The sequence below is a fragment of the Papilio machaon genome, chromosome 13 (assembly GCF_912999745.1).
Source record: "Papilio machaon chromosome 13, ilPapMach1.1, whole genome shotgun sequence".
Taxonomy (NCBI): domain Eukaryota; kingdom Metazoa; phylum Arthropoda; class Insecta; order Lepidoptera; family Papilionidae; genus Papilio; species Papilio machaon.
The window spans coordinates 286,398-300,592 of record NC_059998.1 but is presented as its reverse complement, the minus strand read 5'-3'; the positions used below and the strand labels follow the sequence as shown (position 1 = coordinate 300,592).

The 14,195-nt window shown below is 36.9% G+C and overlaps 1 protein-coding gene across 1 annotated transcript; it reads left to right on the top strand.

The window, feature by feature from the left end:
• Positions 1-650: 650 nt before the first annotated feature.
• On the top strand, positions 651-13,907 carry LOC106710337. Its single transcript, XM_014502357.2, has 4 exons — positions 651-1,093; positions 10,500-10,605; positions 12,736-12,883; positions 13,013-13,907. The coding sequence occupies exons 1-4, from the start codon at positions 708-710 to the stop codon at positions 13,333-13,335; spliced, it is 963 nt and encodes a 320-aa protein (XP_014357843.2). The 5' UTR covers positions 651-707; the 3' UTR covers positions 13,336-13,907.
• The last annotated feature ends 288 nt before the right edge of the window (positions 13,908-14,195 follow it).

The following is a 14,195-nucleotide window of genomic DNA, read 5'->3' as shown; positions in this document are numbered from 1 at the left end:
TGGAAGAACAAATAGGCAACTTATAAATTTTTTTTAATTCCTCGCGGACGGATTCGCGTGCGATAGCTATCACATCATAATTTCATTAATTTTATGACGTAATCTTATAGATGTCTGTCGTAGAATTTTGTAGTTACAATTTTGGACACAGTGAAAACAGTAAGGATGTAGATGAAGAAACGTAATAAAAATTTCGCAACAAATCTGACGATTTCCCTACGAAAGTTACTGTTCTGCTTTATCGGCCAATGTTGCGGTGGCCAAGTTAAGGTAAGTACGGATACATTCAAAAGTTATCTAGCTCTAAATATCATTTATATTTTCCAGTGAATATTATTCGTGACATATTTATTGTAACTTGAAATCGAGAATACGTTCATTTTTATGTTTGTATTCTAAGCAAATGTACATACGTTGATACATGAATTGTTTCGTCTTTCAAATTATATTTAAGGTATGAATTAATGCCGTATAATATTAAATTACTTCTGTCTCATTTTATTCAACACTTACTTTTGCTAGAAATTAACGTCCTTATATGGATCTAGATTGCATGGGTACCCTTGGTGAAATTCACACATGACGTCACATTCGAAGAAAGTGTGGAAGGCAGGCGGCGCAGCGGGCACCGAGCGCGGGCAGTCAGCTCAGTCAGTCCGCAGGTAACAATCGCGGCGGGCGCGCGGCATGGAGGAGCTCGCGTAGCAATGTCGTTCCGCAGGCTGCTGAGAGCGGTGCGGTCCGCGCGGGAGGCCCTGACCCGGGGCGCCCCGCTGCCGGACGGTATCCTCAAGTCCCTCATATCCCTTATCGTGATCTGCTGCATAGCGGTCTCCTCGCCGCAGACGGCGTCGGCCAAGCCGTTCGTGTTCAGCTTCCCTGCGGGCTGGTCGCTGGCCGGGTTGGTGGGCTCTGTGGGCGCGCGCTCCGAGGAGGCGGAGCGACGAGAGCCCGCCGCCGGCGTCAAGCCTTACACCGGCCGGCGTGTTGGCAACGACACCCTGCGCATGGTATACCATCACGACCAAACCGTTGCCGTCGTCGAGCTGGGGCCCAGCAAGCTGCTGCTCAACTGCGAGCTCATCGAGACTTAGTGAGTGCAAGCTTGAAATCCATTAAAATAAAATTATCATAATCATTTGTGTCTAGGTTATAATAGTAATAAGTTAATTCATTTTTTTGTAAAGACGTCAGTAAAAGTCATTAACAAAGAGTCGTAATTAAAGTTTGCGAAATATTTACTACGCAACTATACAAGCTTTCAAATTGTTTGAACGTAAGTTTTCTGTTACCTTTATAACAAATAGAAGATAAAAGTCTAATATAAGGATATAATAATCGTCGGACATATTCGTTTTGTAATGCAAACCCAAAAACATACTGCAGCAAATAACGTAACAAATGAAGTGTGACGTAACTTTAAAAGTTTTCAAAGTTCATCTTCAACATTACCTAAATTTTAGATTAATGTCTTAATTTAATTAACTACTATCACTGTACCGAATGTTAGGTTTATTACAATCTCCGATTTCAGAGTAGGATACGTAACAAATAGTTTGCAAATTATTATTCAGCGCAAAGAAACTCAAGTTGTGAATAGACTATTGTGAGATGATGAAGTGTCAATCTCATAGTCCATTGTGCTTAATTTAAATTATTGTCCGGTGACACGACAATCAATGCCTTTTACAATTCATTTGAAAATTAAACTCAATGAACTCGATACGTCAGAAAACGCGGGAAATGAAATACGAGTAAGAAGGGAGAGAAAAATTATAACTTAATAACTTAATTAATAAACATTAAATTTACCATTTATAATTAATACCAATTACATGTTACGCATTTACAAACAAATTAACTAAAATTTAGCAGTAAGTGTCAACAACTCGCAAAAGTAGCGCTATTTTTCGACTTGCCGAAAAGTAAGTCTTGTACCTTTCTACAAATTGAGATAATAAAGCTTTAATACGATGATAAGAGTGAAACATCAGTCTAATAGAAAACAACATAAACATGAGAGCTACCCATTTCGAATGTCGTGTAAAATTGGTCCTGATGGGGGCGCTCGTGTACCCATGACGCAAACAGGCGCAGCGAAGTGTCCCTTGACAGGATCCGAGAATTAATGACAGAATAGACCTCTGAGTCATTACGACCGGGGTCACAGACAAGTTTCCTAGTTTATATATCAAATATACGAACGTTTGAACATCTATGTTTAAGGTGCATTATACAATCTGCCGTAGGATTGAATTGCATTACAAACTGCATTACAAAACATCAAGGTTCCATGTTACGGCTGAAAAAGTGATTTTATCTGAAGTTTGTTACTCTTTGCCTGATTATCCAACCTACATTTTTAAATCAAATTCGTTATCACAAGGTTCACTCGACTCACTAGTGTCAGGTATCGGTTATAAAATGTTTGTGATCATTACAGTTTTATAGTCTATACACTCCACAAAGAAGTCGTTCTCTCCCTCCAAAATTCGTATTAGCAGTTAGTCGTCGGCTAAACAAGTTAGTACAATGGTACGAAAATTGAATATAAAACATCTCCTATTAGTAGTCCCAGAGTTTCACTGACTACAGAACAACGGTAAATGTATACTAATTATATTTTAATGAGCGCTTAATGTATAACTAACTCACTTATTATAATACAAGTGACACGAGCCTTACCAAAGTTATTTAATAATATTGATTCAAATAGAACAATCTGTTATATAAATACGGATGTTTCTTAATTTGTAGTGAACAATCGAAACCTATTGCATAACCTTATTACCATTCAGATGAGCAGATAGTTCAACAAACTGGCCTCCCAACTAACATGTTGCCGTAATATCCTTCGTACACAAAGAAACATATGTGAATACTCGAAATTAAGATTACACTTGCGTCGCGAGTATCGCATAACACGCGAGACGCTAGTTGTCTATTCGGTGCTCCGTCATCTTGTAAATCACTGAAACAGGTTGCGAGCGACTGGCTCTGGCAACGAAAGAACGAAATGTCGGCGACGCGTGTCTGTGTACGAACTTTTACAAGATTGTATTGCGTATGTCTAGCGACTAAAGTCGCCGGGTTCTGAAGATTTACGTAACCTTGTGTACGAAAGGCCTAAAGTGGCACTGCCGACACGACATGTACACAACTCATGCCTGTAACCCAGAGGGGTAGGCAGAGATTACGGACCTGCATTTGGCGTCGCCAAACGAACCTCCGCAATCCACTTTTCGCCATTTTGGGAGACGGAACAGACTGGAGGCGAGCCGCGTCGATCGAATTCACACATTTCTTTGAATTTTTTTTTGTTAAAATGAAATTTGTTGTTTCCGTTTTGTTCAATGTAATAAGAGAGATGGCAGATGTTTCGGAAGTGGAAACTCATGGTTAAACACATATCTTAAGATGAAGATTCAAATCCGGTTCACGTTATGATTAAGGGCCGGTTCTAAACTAACCCAAGGTGACGGTCATTCAACGGACACCAACTAGTTTCAGCAGCGACTTTCACTTCAAGCAATTAATCTGTCCGGTATCCTTGTTTATAAAATTGAGGTGAAATTAACACAGTTTGGAGCTCTTATATATTTATCTCATTATTAATTTAATCACTCCGTAGATAATCGATAGCCTGTTACTATTTGTCTGGTACCGTCCGTCATCACCCTTGACCTGCAACCTGTGTACTAACATCGCCACGTACACTTCGAAATTGGTAACTGTTGTAGACAGTAATCGATTTTATAGCTATTATTAATTGAAAGGCATGACCTTAACATTACAACTTCAATCAACAGACATGCGAACGAGATATTTTATAAAGTATAGCAAAATTTTATTCATATTGTTTATTGTATTTTTTAGGCATTATTTATAATCAACTTTGATTATGACTGATTTAATTGAATGTACATTTCAAATAATAAAATATTTATTATTTATTATACTAGTTAGAATGATACAACCAGGGTTTAATAATGTACATAATTTAGACAAGAAACATGCACATTAACATAACACATAATTCATAATGTTTGCGTGTTGTTTCACAAGAGAGCATTACAAAATTTGCGGCAAATTATCATAAATAACCTCATCAGACAGTTGTATAGTGCTGACTCACTCTGTTCATTCAAAATTCACATCGTTACTAAAAAATGCTACGTTAATACACTTAGGAATCAATTGAAGTTATAATAAAACAAACTTTTCAACTTAAAGACGAAGCTAAGATTTTACTGTTTATGAATTAAGACATTATGCAACATTCTTTAGCTTTATAATTATAGTTACACTATAAATAAGTTTTGAAGAATACATCCTTACTAAGTTGGAATGCATAATACTACATCGACTTAAAAATAATCGACAGAAATAATTGTGTCCTTTGCCTTTCTTTTGAGTCAAGGAAAGACTCAAGTCATAGTATCGTATTTTTATATGAGTGAAAGTGAAAGTGTTGTGCTCGTGTTGTGATGACGTCGAAAGTAACGCTATTGAATTCACTTTCTTTATAACAGCCTTCATGACTGGACACCAAATGAACTATAGTTACATATTTTACGAGTAAACTAACTTATCTCTATATGAAGGAAGGAGTTTATTTCTTGACCAACGTTTAGATAAAAGATTGCTCCAAGTCGTTTTTCTACTTGAGTTATCATACATTATTATAATGAATACATTTTCTCTACAATGTCAAGTACATTTGTTTCGCACGCGAGCGCGAAACAATTGTTACGTGAATTAATGTAACAACACCAGTATCAGTTCCACTTTCTTCCTCTGTGTAACTCATTTACCTTTTATTACTGCAATCTTGTTATACCATAATGTAAACTTCCGAGAAATAAAATAACGTACAAAATAGGTGAAATTTTATCAAAATAACGATCCAAGTTTTGATGGATAGATTTGTTACAACATAACTCCAAAAGGACTAAACGGATCTGGATTTTTGGATGAGATAGATGACAGTCTAGAATTGCATATAAGCTTGTTTTTTATTCCCCACGCGGACAAAGTTGCGGGCGTCAGCTAGTAAGTCATAAAATGTGTGAAATATGCGCAGGGTATCAGATGAATAGCATATGATACGTGACATGAACCTTTGTAGTACTTCAAACTGTAACCCGATGCTGTTACCAACTGTGAGTTAATGGTCGCCATCACCAAACGCTCGTTAATATGATCCATTGTTTCGAATCATTCAAACAACCTGAGCTCAATGATGTGTGGCGCGATGGTGTAAGTAACTGGAAATCAGTTGCCTTAAGTTGTGTCACCAATATCCCTACTTTATAAAATACTAGCTTTTATCCGCGACTCCGTCCGCGCGGAATAAAAAATACAAAACGGGATAAAAATTATCCTATGTCCGTTTCCTGGTTCTAAGCTACCTGCCCACCAATTTTCAGTCAAATCGATTCAGCCGTTCTTGAGTTATAAATAGTGTAACTAACACGAGTTTCTTTTATATATATAGATAGATTTCTCATTTTGTAATTTCGAAGACTAAAACATACTTCTTAAGGTGTGTTGAACGCAAGTGAAAAATTCTTTCGAACAGAACTTCAAATTTTCTGTAAAGTTACTCGCTCGCTTGTATGTGTTGCAAATCGAACAAGCAATAGAGTTGCAGGATCTAGATTTGTGTTCGCATCCCGTCAAGTGGCAAGTCGGTGGTGTCGACCATTACGCTGCACAAAGGCACAATGGTAGCTCGGCCGATTGTTAACTTATCGAGCTCCGCACACAAGGATTCATGGAATAATCCAGAACGGAAAGGTCGTAAACACTCTCGACTTCCTATATATATCCTTTACACTGTTTGTTCCCGGACAGTCCAGGATGCTGATTACGGTAATGTCTCTTGGCTTTTTGTTTGAAATATTAAATTGAGGTTTTTTCATTAATGTTGATTTTGAATTAAGTTTGCTCAGCTGCGCAAGCAATTGCTCAGCTGCGCAAGCACTTACTCAGCTTCTATAACCGTGCAAACTGTCTTGCTTCCTGGCCGTTTGTCTATGTTTTTATATTAATCTTTTATAACAAACTTATAACATTTTCCACGTAACCTTTTACTACACGTCAGTGATTCATTTTTTAATCCAATAACAACGTCTTTATTGTAAGGACTCGAACCTCTTTCTCAACCATTTATTTATTTTGACAGATAAAGTATAACCTCAAAACAATATGTACTCTCTACTTTCTGCTACTGTCATAACGAAAAAAACACTTATACTTAATTATAATGCATTCGCTAACAAATGTTAGTGGGCCACTTTCTCGAATTTCTTATCTATTCTAAGTCAAATGTAGCACCACCGGAATGTCATAAACACGTCTATATCCGATAGAATTGTTGATGACACGTGTAAATGTATGGTGATTGTGGCATTTAACTTACGCTGTTATTAACTCGAACAAATTACTGAAGAGCGGGCAGATAATTATTATGGTACCGCAATTCTAGCATCGTTATTATCGGCTACTTTGTTGGATGCGGGCCTTACCGATGTATGATTCTGAACAAATGCTTTAAAGAAATAATCACCAGATTGTCGGATAATTACGGCAATTTTATTATGTACTACTAATATGAGGAAAATAAGGTTGTCTTTTTAGCCGACTTCAAAAAGAAGGAGGTTATGTTTAGCATTTTTATACACGATTTCTTGTACTTAGATCCTTAACATTACTTTCTGTTTTGAAGGGAGCATTTGGACATTTGGAACAGTTTAAAAAGACCAATTTTAAATAATCGTCATTGAAAATTTAAACATTGTCAGGCTATTGTATTGATATTCGCGATTCAATTCCTTGCTCCCGTTCTAGAAGGATCAAGCGGCAGGGGGGGAAGGGCGAGGGGGGCGGTCTGGCGACGGCGAGGGACGTGCGCTCTCCCTCATTGGTCCATTGAGCAATTGACGCATGCGTTTGCGCTTGGTGGCAGATTACGTTCATACTGAAGAGAAAAATCTCATAATCCAACAAGTGTATTTACATTAACGAGACAACTCCGTTAATCGATTACTCATTTTTTTTCAAAGACTGTAATAATTAAAATATTATAAAGAATATTGTTACGTCAACTTAAACATTAACGAAAGCTAAGCACCATGTTTGATAAACACTCTTACTCTGTCATCATGTAATGAAGGCAAGCGTTGACTGCTTTTCCTGGTTCTCATTGTTAATGAAATAAACATTATGAAAAGATATATATTATATTAGCATTAATTAAGTGCTTTATAATTTTTTATAGAAAAAAGTATTCAATAAGGAATTTCCAAGAGCCCCGCAGCTTTTATTATGCATAACACCGTCCATAGTCCGCAAATTGAAGCGTCGTTCGCGCGATCGGCAGCTACGGGCGGCGACGGGAACACACACTATTCTAGACGGAGGACCTATTCACTACATCTTATCTTAGCAGTCGCAAACAATTCTCACAGCTATTCCGATATACTCTGCCGTACGTTTAATTTCGTTTGATTCCCTCGCGTTGATACTTTGCAATAAATCTATGAAGTACAAAAACTCATGTAAAAAAAAAAAGCAAAATGACCTTATCTTTAGGAATAATATTGTATCTCGTTATATCGAACGAATGTAAGAAAATAACAACGAATAAAACATACTGTATATGTGATCCATTGCGTATCATGTCCGACACGTTTTACACGTGATTCGCTGCACTCGTTGACACTCAATTGAAATACAACCGTAACGTTAGCTATATGGATTACATTTATGTAATCCCTTAATTCGCATAAACGATCAACAAATAGGTAATCAAAACCCACCAGCAAATATAACGAAAGATGAACGGATAAAATATATATTACTCACAAGACTTTTGTCGTTCCGGGCAAGCGCTATAGCCTCAGTAGGGCGTCGAACGCAAATTCACATAGTCCCGTGGCTTCCCACATTATGGTCATGAGGGAACAGAGGGATTTAGTGAGTACGCTCCCAATCTGAGAGAGAATCCCACATAACTACTGTGACTGTGTCTTCCCCGAGTCAAGGAGTATGCATAAAGCATTCCGTTCTTAAAAAAAAGGCGCTATAACCTATATTCTTGTATCACGTATCTGAGTAAGTAAAATGGCTTTTGTAACTTGGCTACAAATAATTGCGCGTCCATCGTCCTTGAGCTAGATTTCCTCTGGTTTTGCAACCATCTGCCAGCTCTGAAGGTTCATTGTGGATTACAGTTAGATTTAGTACCTAATGTGACGATTTATAAACGTTGCAGGTCCGAACTGACAACAAAGTTTATTGTCAAATGAAACTTTGCCACAAAAAATTGTGACTTTTTAACTTAGATTACGTTATGTTTATTGAAAATTAAATTCCGATGACCAATGCAGGACATACATCAATTTATTTAAATAACTTATTTAATTCACATGAAATACTTCTTCGACAACGAAAATTGCTTGTTCGAAAAATAATCTATTGTTAGGACTGTTGAGGGTAGCCACACAAAAGTTAGGACTGTTGAGGGTAGCCACACAAAAAGAAAAGGATTTATAAGGAAGCGTGCGCTGCTGGTCGAGGCAGTCTCTTTCCATCCGTCATTGCGGAACGTTTGACATTTTTGTTTATTTACGTTCGGTTTGAGTTTATCGTATTGCGAGGATTATTTAGAAGTAGAGTTACATTCACTATTTCGCTGTTAATTTATTTCTTTTAAAATACTTTTGCACCAAATATCTAACACTATAAAGTCCCTTTACAAAAGTAACAGAGCAAATGCGACCTAAACTTTCTAAATTAGTACCTAGACCATAGAACATGCAGTTTGTTTGTGGATCACTCGCGGACGTGACATACTGTATTAGAGGTCTTTGCTACCTTCCCGCATTTTCTTGGAGAGAAATTATTTTCAAGAAACGCTTTCTTATCGTACACTGCACCAAACAACTACATCTTGTACAATCACGGAAATCCTTGGTATTCCACTAATAGATTTTTCCCTTAATAGGACACAAGCTCCGCCCCTTTTGACAAATAACCAATTAGGTAGCAGTAAGTTGCGCAAACGACGGGATAATAATAAAAAGCAATTAGTCACACAACAAACAAACTTTGAAAAGCTACGTCTTATTGGTTATTGTTTCGCGTCGTCGTCTCAACGCTTGCGAAGTTCAAACAACTTTAAAAGCGGAATACCGCGAGTTTCCCCGTTTGTACATACATAAAGAAAAGTTTTTCATTTGTTTAATTTATGTCATCTAAATGTTAACTTGAACACATTTTGTATAAACGTGTTTCGGAAGTGGGTTACAAATACAATTTTTATTGACTTACACTTTACATAAGCCGCACGTAACACTGCGCTTTAGACAACGAAAATATAACTAACCTACTTTAATATTTAACCTCCTTTCTATAAACTTTTTAGAAACATTTAAAATTATCATATAATGCAAATTGCAGCATTATGGTTGGTTTAAACTTATTCCGTATTATAAAAAGGGCATTAGTATCGGTCGCAAGGTTAGTTATCCAATCCACAAACATCTGCAACACCTGATGAGCTGTCCATAGTTTAAACATTAGGGTTACTGCCGTCTTGTTAATGAAACAATTCAAACTTTGTTATTACTTTTTACCCACACAATACGAGGGTATAAATAAACCTTAGTTTAATATACAAACTAAAATGATAATTCGCTAAAAGCGATGTGACCGGTGTGCTTCTGGTTTCCAATGTGTACAGGATTGCTACAAAATGGCTATAACAATCGGAGAGGAAGTGTTCGTCGTTGAGCATGTCGGTATGTCTGTCCAGTGAAGCACAACCAGTCGGATGTTAGCTTCGATTTCCGCCAATTATTAGCATTGACAACGCACAAGAAAGTTATTTATTAATATGGTTGAGTCGTCTTTATATAAAAGTAGGACATAATTCCGCTTCGAATTAATTTCCAAATCTTAGGAAGGAATAATGTAATTTAATGATATTAATGATATTAAGGAATAATGTAATTTAATGATATAATGAATTTAATGATATAATTTAAGAAATCTGATAAAACCGATGAAACTTTTTATTCGACCAGATATTCAACGAATCATTGATTAAGTCCACATTTTACTGTTACTTTCATTTATCATAATCCATTTCAACGTACTATTCATACGTGTTGTCGCATCACGCGAGATCACATCACAAGTAGAGGGAGCGGTGCTGGAGAAAGTGAGGTCGGCGCTCGTCGCCGCTGGCGTTGCGCAACCGCGGCCTCGAACCCCGCACTCTGCCGCATATGGGTCAATGGAAGTAGGACAATTGCACGCCAATTGCTCAATTGACCCTACGCATAGTCTGATAGGGTACACGAGAAACAAACTCAAAGTTAATTCAAAAATTTATGCATTTCTATAGCCCCTGGTGGGTCTTGGCTTATCATAGGTTGGAACAAAACAAAAGCTATAAAAATATGCTAACTGATGTATTTGTTTTGTTCCAGTGATGAAGAGGACACGAGCAGGCTGCTGCGGCAGCTGACGCGCATAAACCGGCCCTTCGACGTCACTTTCCCGCAGATGATCAAGCTCATGAGCCAGTGCCAACAGGTAACTACTATAATACCAAGAAACATGCTCGCGACCATTTAGTGTGGACTTCTCACGACCCTTTCGCCTCACCTAGCTACAAATGCTTCATGGCTTAGATGCTCTTAATATGAGTAAACTTTCCGGAAGAATAAATAAATTTCGATTAGTTATATAATCCTTCCCTTAGTTCCAGTTCCATAAAACACGTGTAAGAGCTAATTCTCTCATTAAAAAACAAATTAACCTCACTATGATGAACAACTTTCGGAAACAAAAGACTCGCTAACATTATCCGAGGAGTACTTAAAATTCTGTGAAGCTTCGGAAACAAAAAGCGGCCTCAAACCGAGTGGTTCTGTGTGTTGCGACGAGATCAGAGCGATGGCCAAGTATAACTAATCAACATCACATACACAAGTAAAAGATCGCTCTTTTCTACTAAAAAATAAACACGAGAGATAATGAAATTAAAAAAGACATTTAAAAATAAGGCCAAAATAAAATATAGATATAGACTGGGACCATGTAAAAGAATTAAAAAAACAATTATTTTTAATTTAAACTATTGTTACAATTCGTGGTCTCTGCGACTACCTTCTATCTGATTCTATCTAATGTAAGAAGACAAGTCGGAACTACATTCAAAATAGAGAAATTCGAAGAAAGTAAACAAAACATGGACAGAATACAATGGCGGGAAACAGTAAATTATGTGCACAATAGTGTTTTCGCGCATGGTGCCTGCAAGCCGCGCTACACTACTCGGTAACTGCATTGTTTTCATTTCACTTCGCAAGTAAACTCTTCAATGTACGTGTTACATTATAATTTTATCATTTATCAGTTACAGATAAAGGTTTAATTCTGATCATCAGTTATGTAAGATAGTCCAAAAAGAGTAAACAAGACGTGAAATAGTAACAGGGAACATAGAGTTTTTCGTTTATTGTAAGTATCACAAAAGCTGTGCGTTTTAAATTAATTTTTTAATTCAAAGCACACAGGTTATGAAATTATCAACAATGTAAATTAATGGTATTAAGTATTAACTTAAACTATCAGAGATTTACTAAATGTAAAATATTACTTAGATGTATAGATACACTAGCTGTCGTATGCGACTCTGTCCGCGCGGTATTAAAAAAGTCTTGATTAGTATAGCCTATGTATTCTTCCCGACTTCTACATCTATGCTATATGTCATCAAGATCCGTCGAGACATTCTGAAGATATCTTCAAACAAACAACGTCCATCCATCCAACGAAACATTCGCATTTACATTAGTAAGATGAACTATTTTAACCACTAGAAATAATATTTTCTTCTTAAAATTGAATAATTTGCAACGAATGGAACGTATTTTGCATTGCATGTGTCTAATGCAATATAGAAGTAAAAAATATTGATGGTCACAAAGTGCGCTGACGGTCATTATTCTAAATGTGCCGCAATCACAAACAAGCCATTACCATAATGATATATTTCGGGGTTCTCTGTCCGTCAAATAAAACCTTTTTCAACTCAAATTATAAATTATTGTTCGATTAAAAATTACTTGAGCATCGAAACTGTACATCCGAGTATTTCCTCATGGAGAAATGGTATCTTGACATGATAATCTGTTATAGTAATCTGTTACGACTTACGGACATTTGTTTATTAAAATAACCAAAAAAATAAGCAAAATATTAAAAAAAATATTGTCATCGTAGGTGAGTATTAAGGCAGAACATATGGAGATCGCTTAACATACTGCTCATACAAAAGGTAATCATGGTCATTAAATAGTTTTTCATACAGAATCCTTTTCAATATTTTTTGTATTTATTCTCAAAGCCATTTGTTTTCGTATACAAAAAAATCACCTGTGACATACGGCCTTGACACGCATCATCAATGTTTCCCGCCACTTCCGAACCATCGATAATAACGTTGTCTGCTTAGCATATTGTTCATAATTTTGCGTTATGTAATTTGTTTTCTAATCAGATTTTTTATTTTTCATATGTGACAGGGTTCTAATTTTGTTACATACGATAGCAAAAATGTTTTTCTGTACTGTAATTACCAGAATTTGTTATTGTTAAGATTAATTCATTATATTTCCTAATGTTTTAGTCCTTTATCGTATGTGTTGCGTGTGTCAGGTGGAGGGCGTGGAGGCGTGGGACAGTGGACGCGCAGACAGCGGGGCGTGGCGCGAGCGCGGAGCAGCGGCGCGCCTGCGGGCGGGCGGCGCACACGCCGGCCTGCTCGGTGGCAGTCCGCTCTCGCTGCTGCAGGGCATCATACCCGGTACGCAACAAACCACAGGACACATATGAAGACCTTCTATACTAATTTATTATTTCCGTCTATTGTCATTGATTGATATGAACTTACTACATATCTACTTTGAGCTTACGGTTCGTATGATATTTACAGGAACAAAGTGGTGCGGCACGGGCGACATTGCGACGGACTACCACGACCTGGGCGCGGACCGCGCGCTGGACCGCTGCTGCCGCACGCACGACCTCTGCCCCACCAAGGTGCGCGCCTTCTCGCGCCGCTACAACCTCACCAACAACTCACTCTACAGCAAGTCGCACTGCACCTGCGACGACATGCTTTTCGACTGTCTCAAGCACACCAACACCTCAGCTGCACACCTCATGGGCCACATCTACTTCAACCTAGTGCAGGTGCCTTGTCTCGAGGACAAGCCCACGGGGAGACAGTTTAGAGAAGCTAAGCAAGGCTTCTAATGACATCTAGCGGCGAGAAGTGTAACGAATTACAGCGCCATCCGACATGAACTTTTGTATTTCGCACAGTTTTGTTTTTTGTTATGCTGTAATATTGCATTTAAAGTGTGCGTTAAATGTGTAAATATTAAGATAATTATATATATCTCTTATAATTAATTAATTAGATTTTAAACCTGTGATATGTCTGTGCCTTGAAATGTTCTGTATAATATTTGTAAGATGGCGCTGTCAACGATAATGAACGTAGTCAAATTTATAATTTAGGATTATTTAATTTTCCTATTCCATTTTATGGCTGTTACTAATTGAGTTTCTGAATATTATAACGTAAACATAATTAAAAAACAAAAAGCCCGACTGACCCAGGCTATAATGGATGAAATAGCGCCATCTATTACTACATTTTAGAACAAAGATTTTGAAATATTTAATTTAAACTAAATAAACTACAAAGTTACATGTAACACTTTCTTACTTTAGAACATACTCGGAATCATTTAAAATGATATAGCAATGTAAAAAAGTTATGGCGAGTGAGAGTCAAACGCATTTTTCACTAGAATTTTCAGTCGGGTATTAAAAATAATTTGTTTTTGAGGTAATTAGATTTAACTTCATAGAAGGAATAAAATTTCAGTAATGAGATGATTAAATTGTAAAGCAATGAATGTAAATTAATTATACCAAATAAATATATATTTATTACGAATTTGACGTCTTTAATTACAACTGATAACATAAACTAAGCTGGATTAATGGATTCTGAAAATACAAATAACATTAAAACAATTGGTTAAATTAGTTAGTACTAAAAAAAACTAAGTAACAAGACATTAGAAGAGCCACCATATAAAATA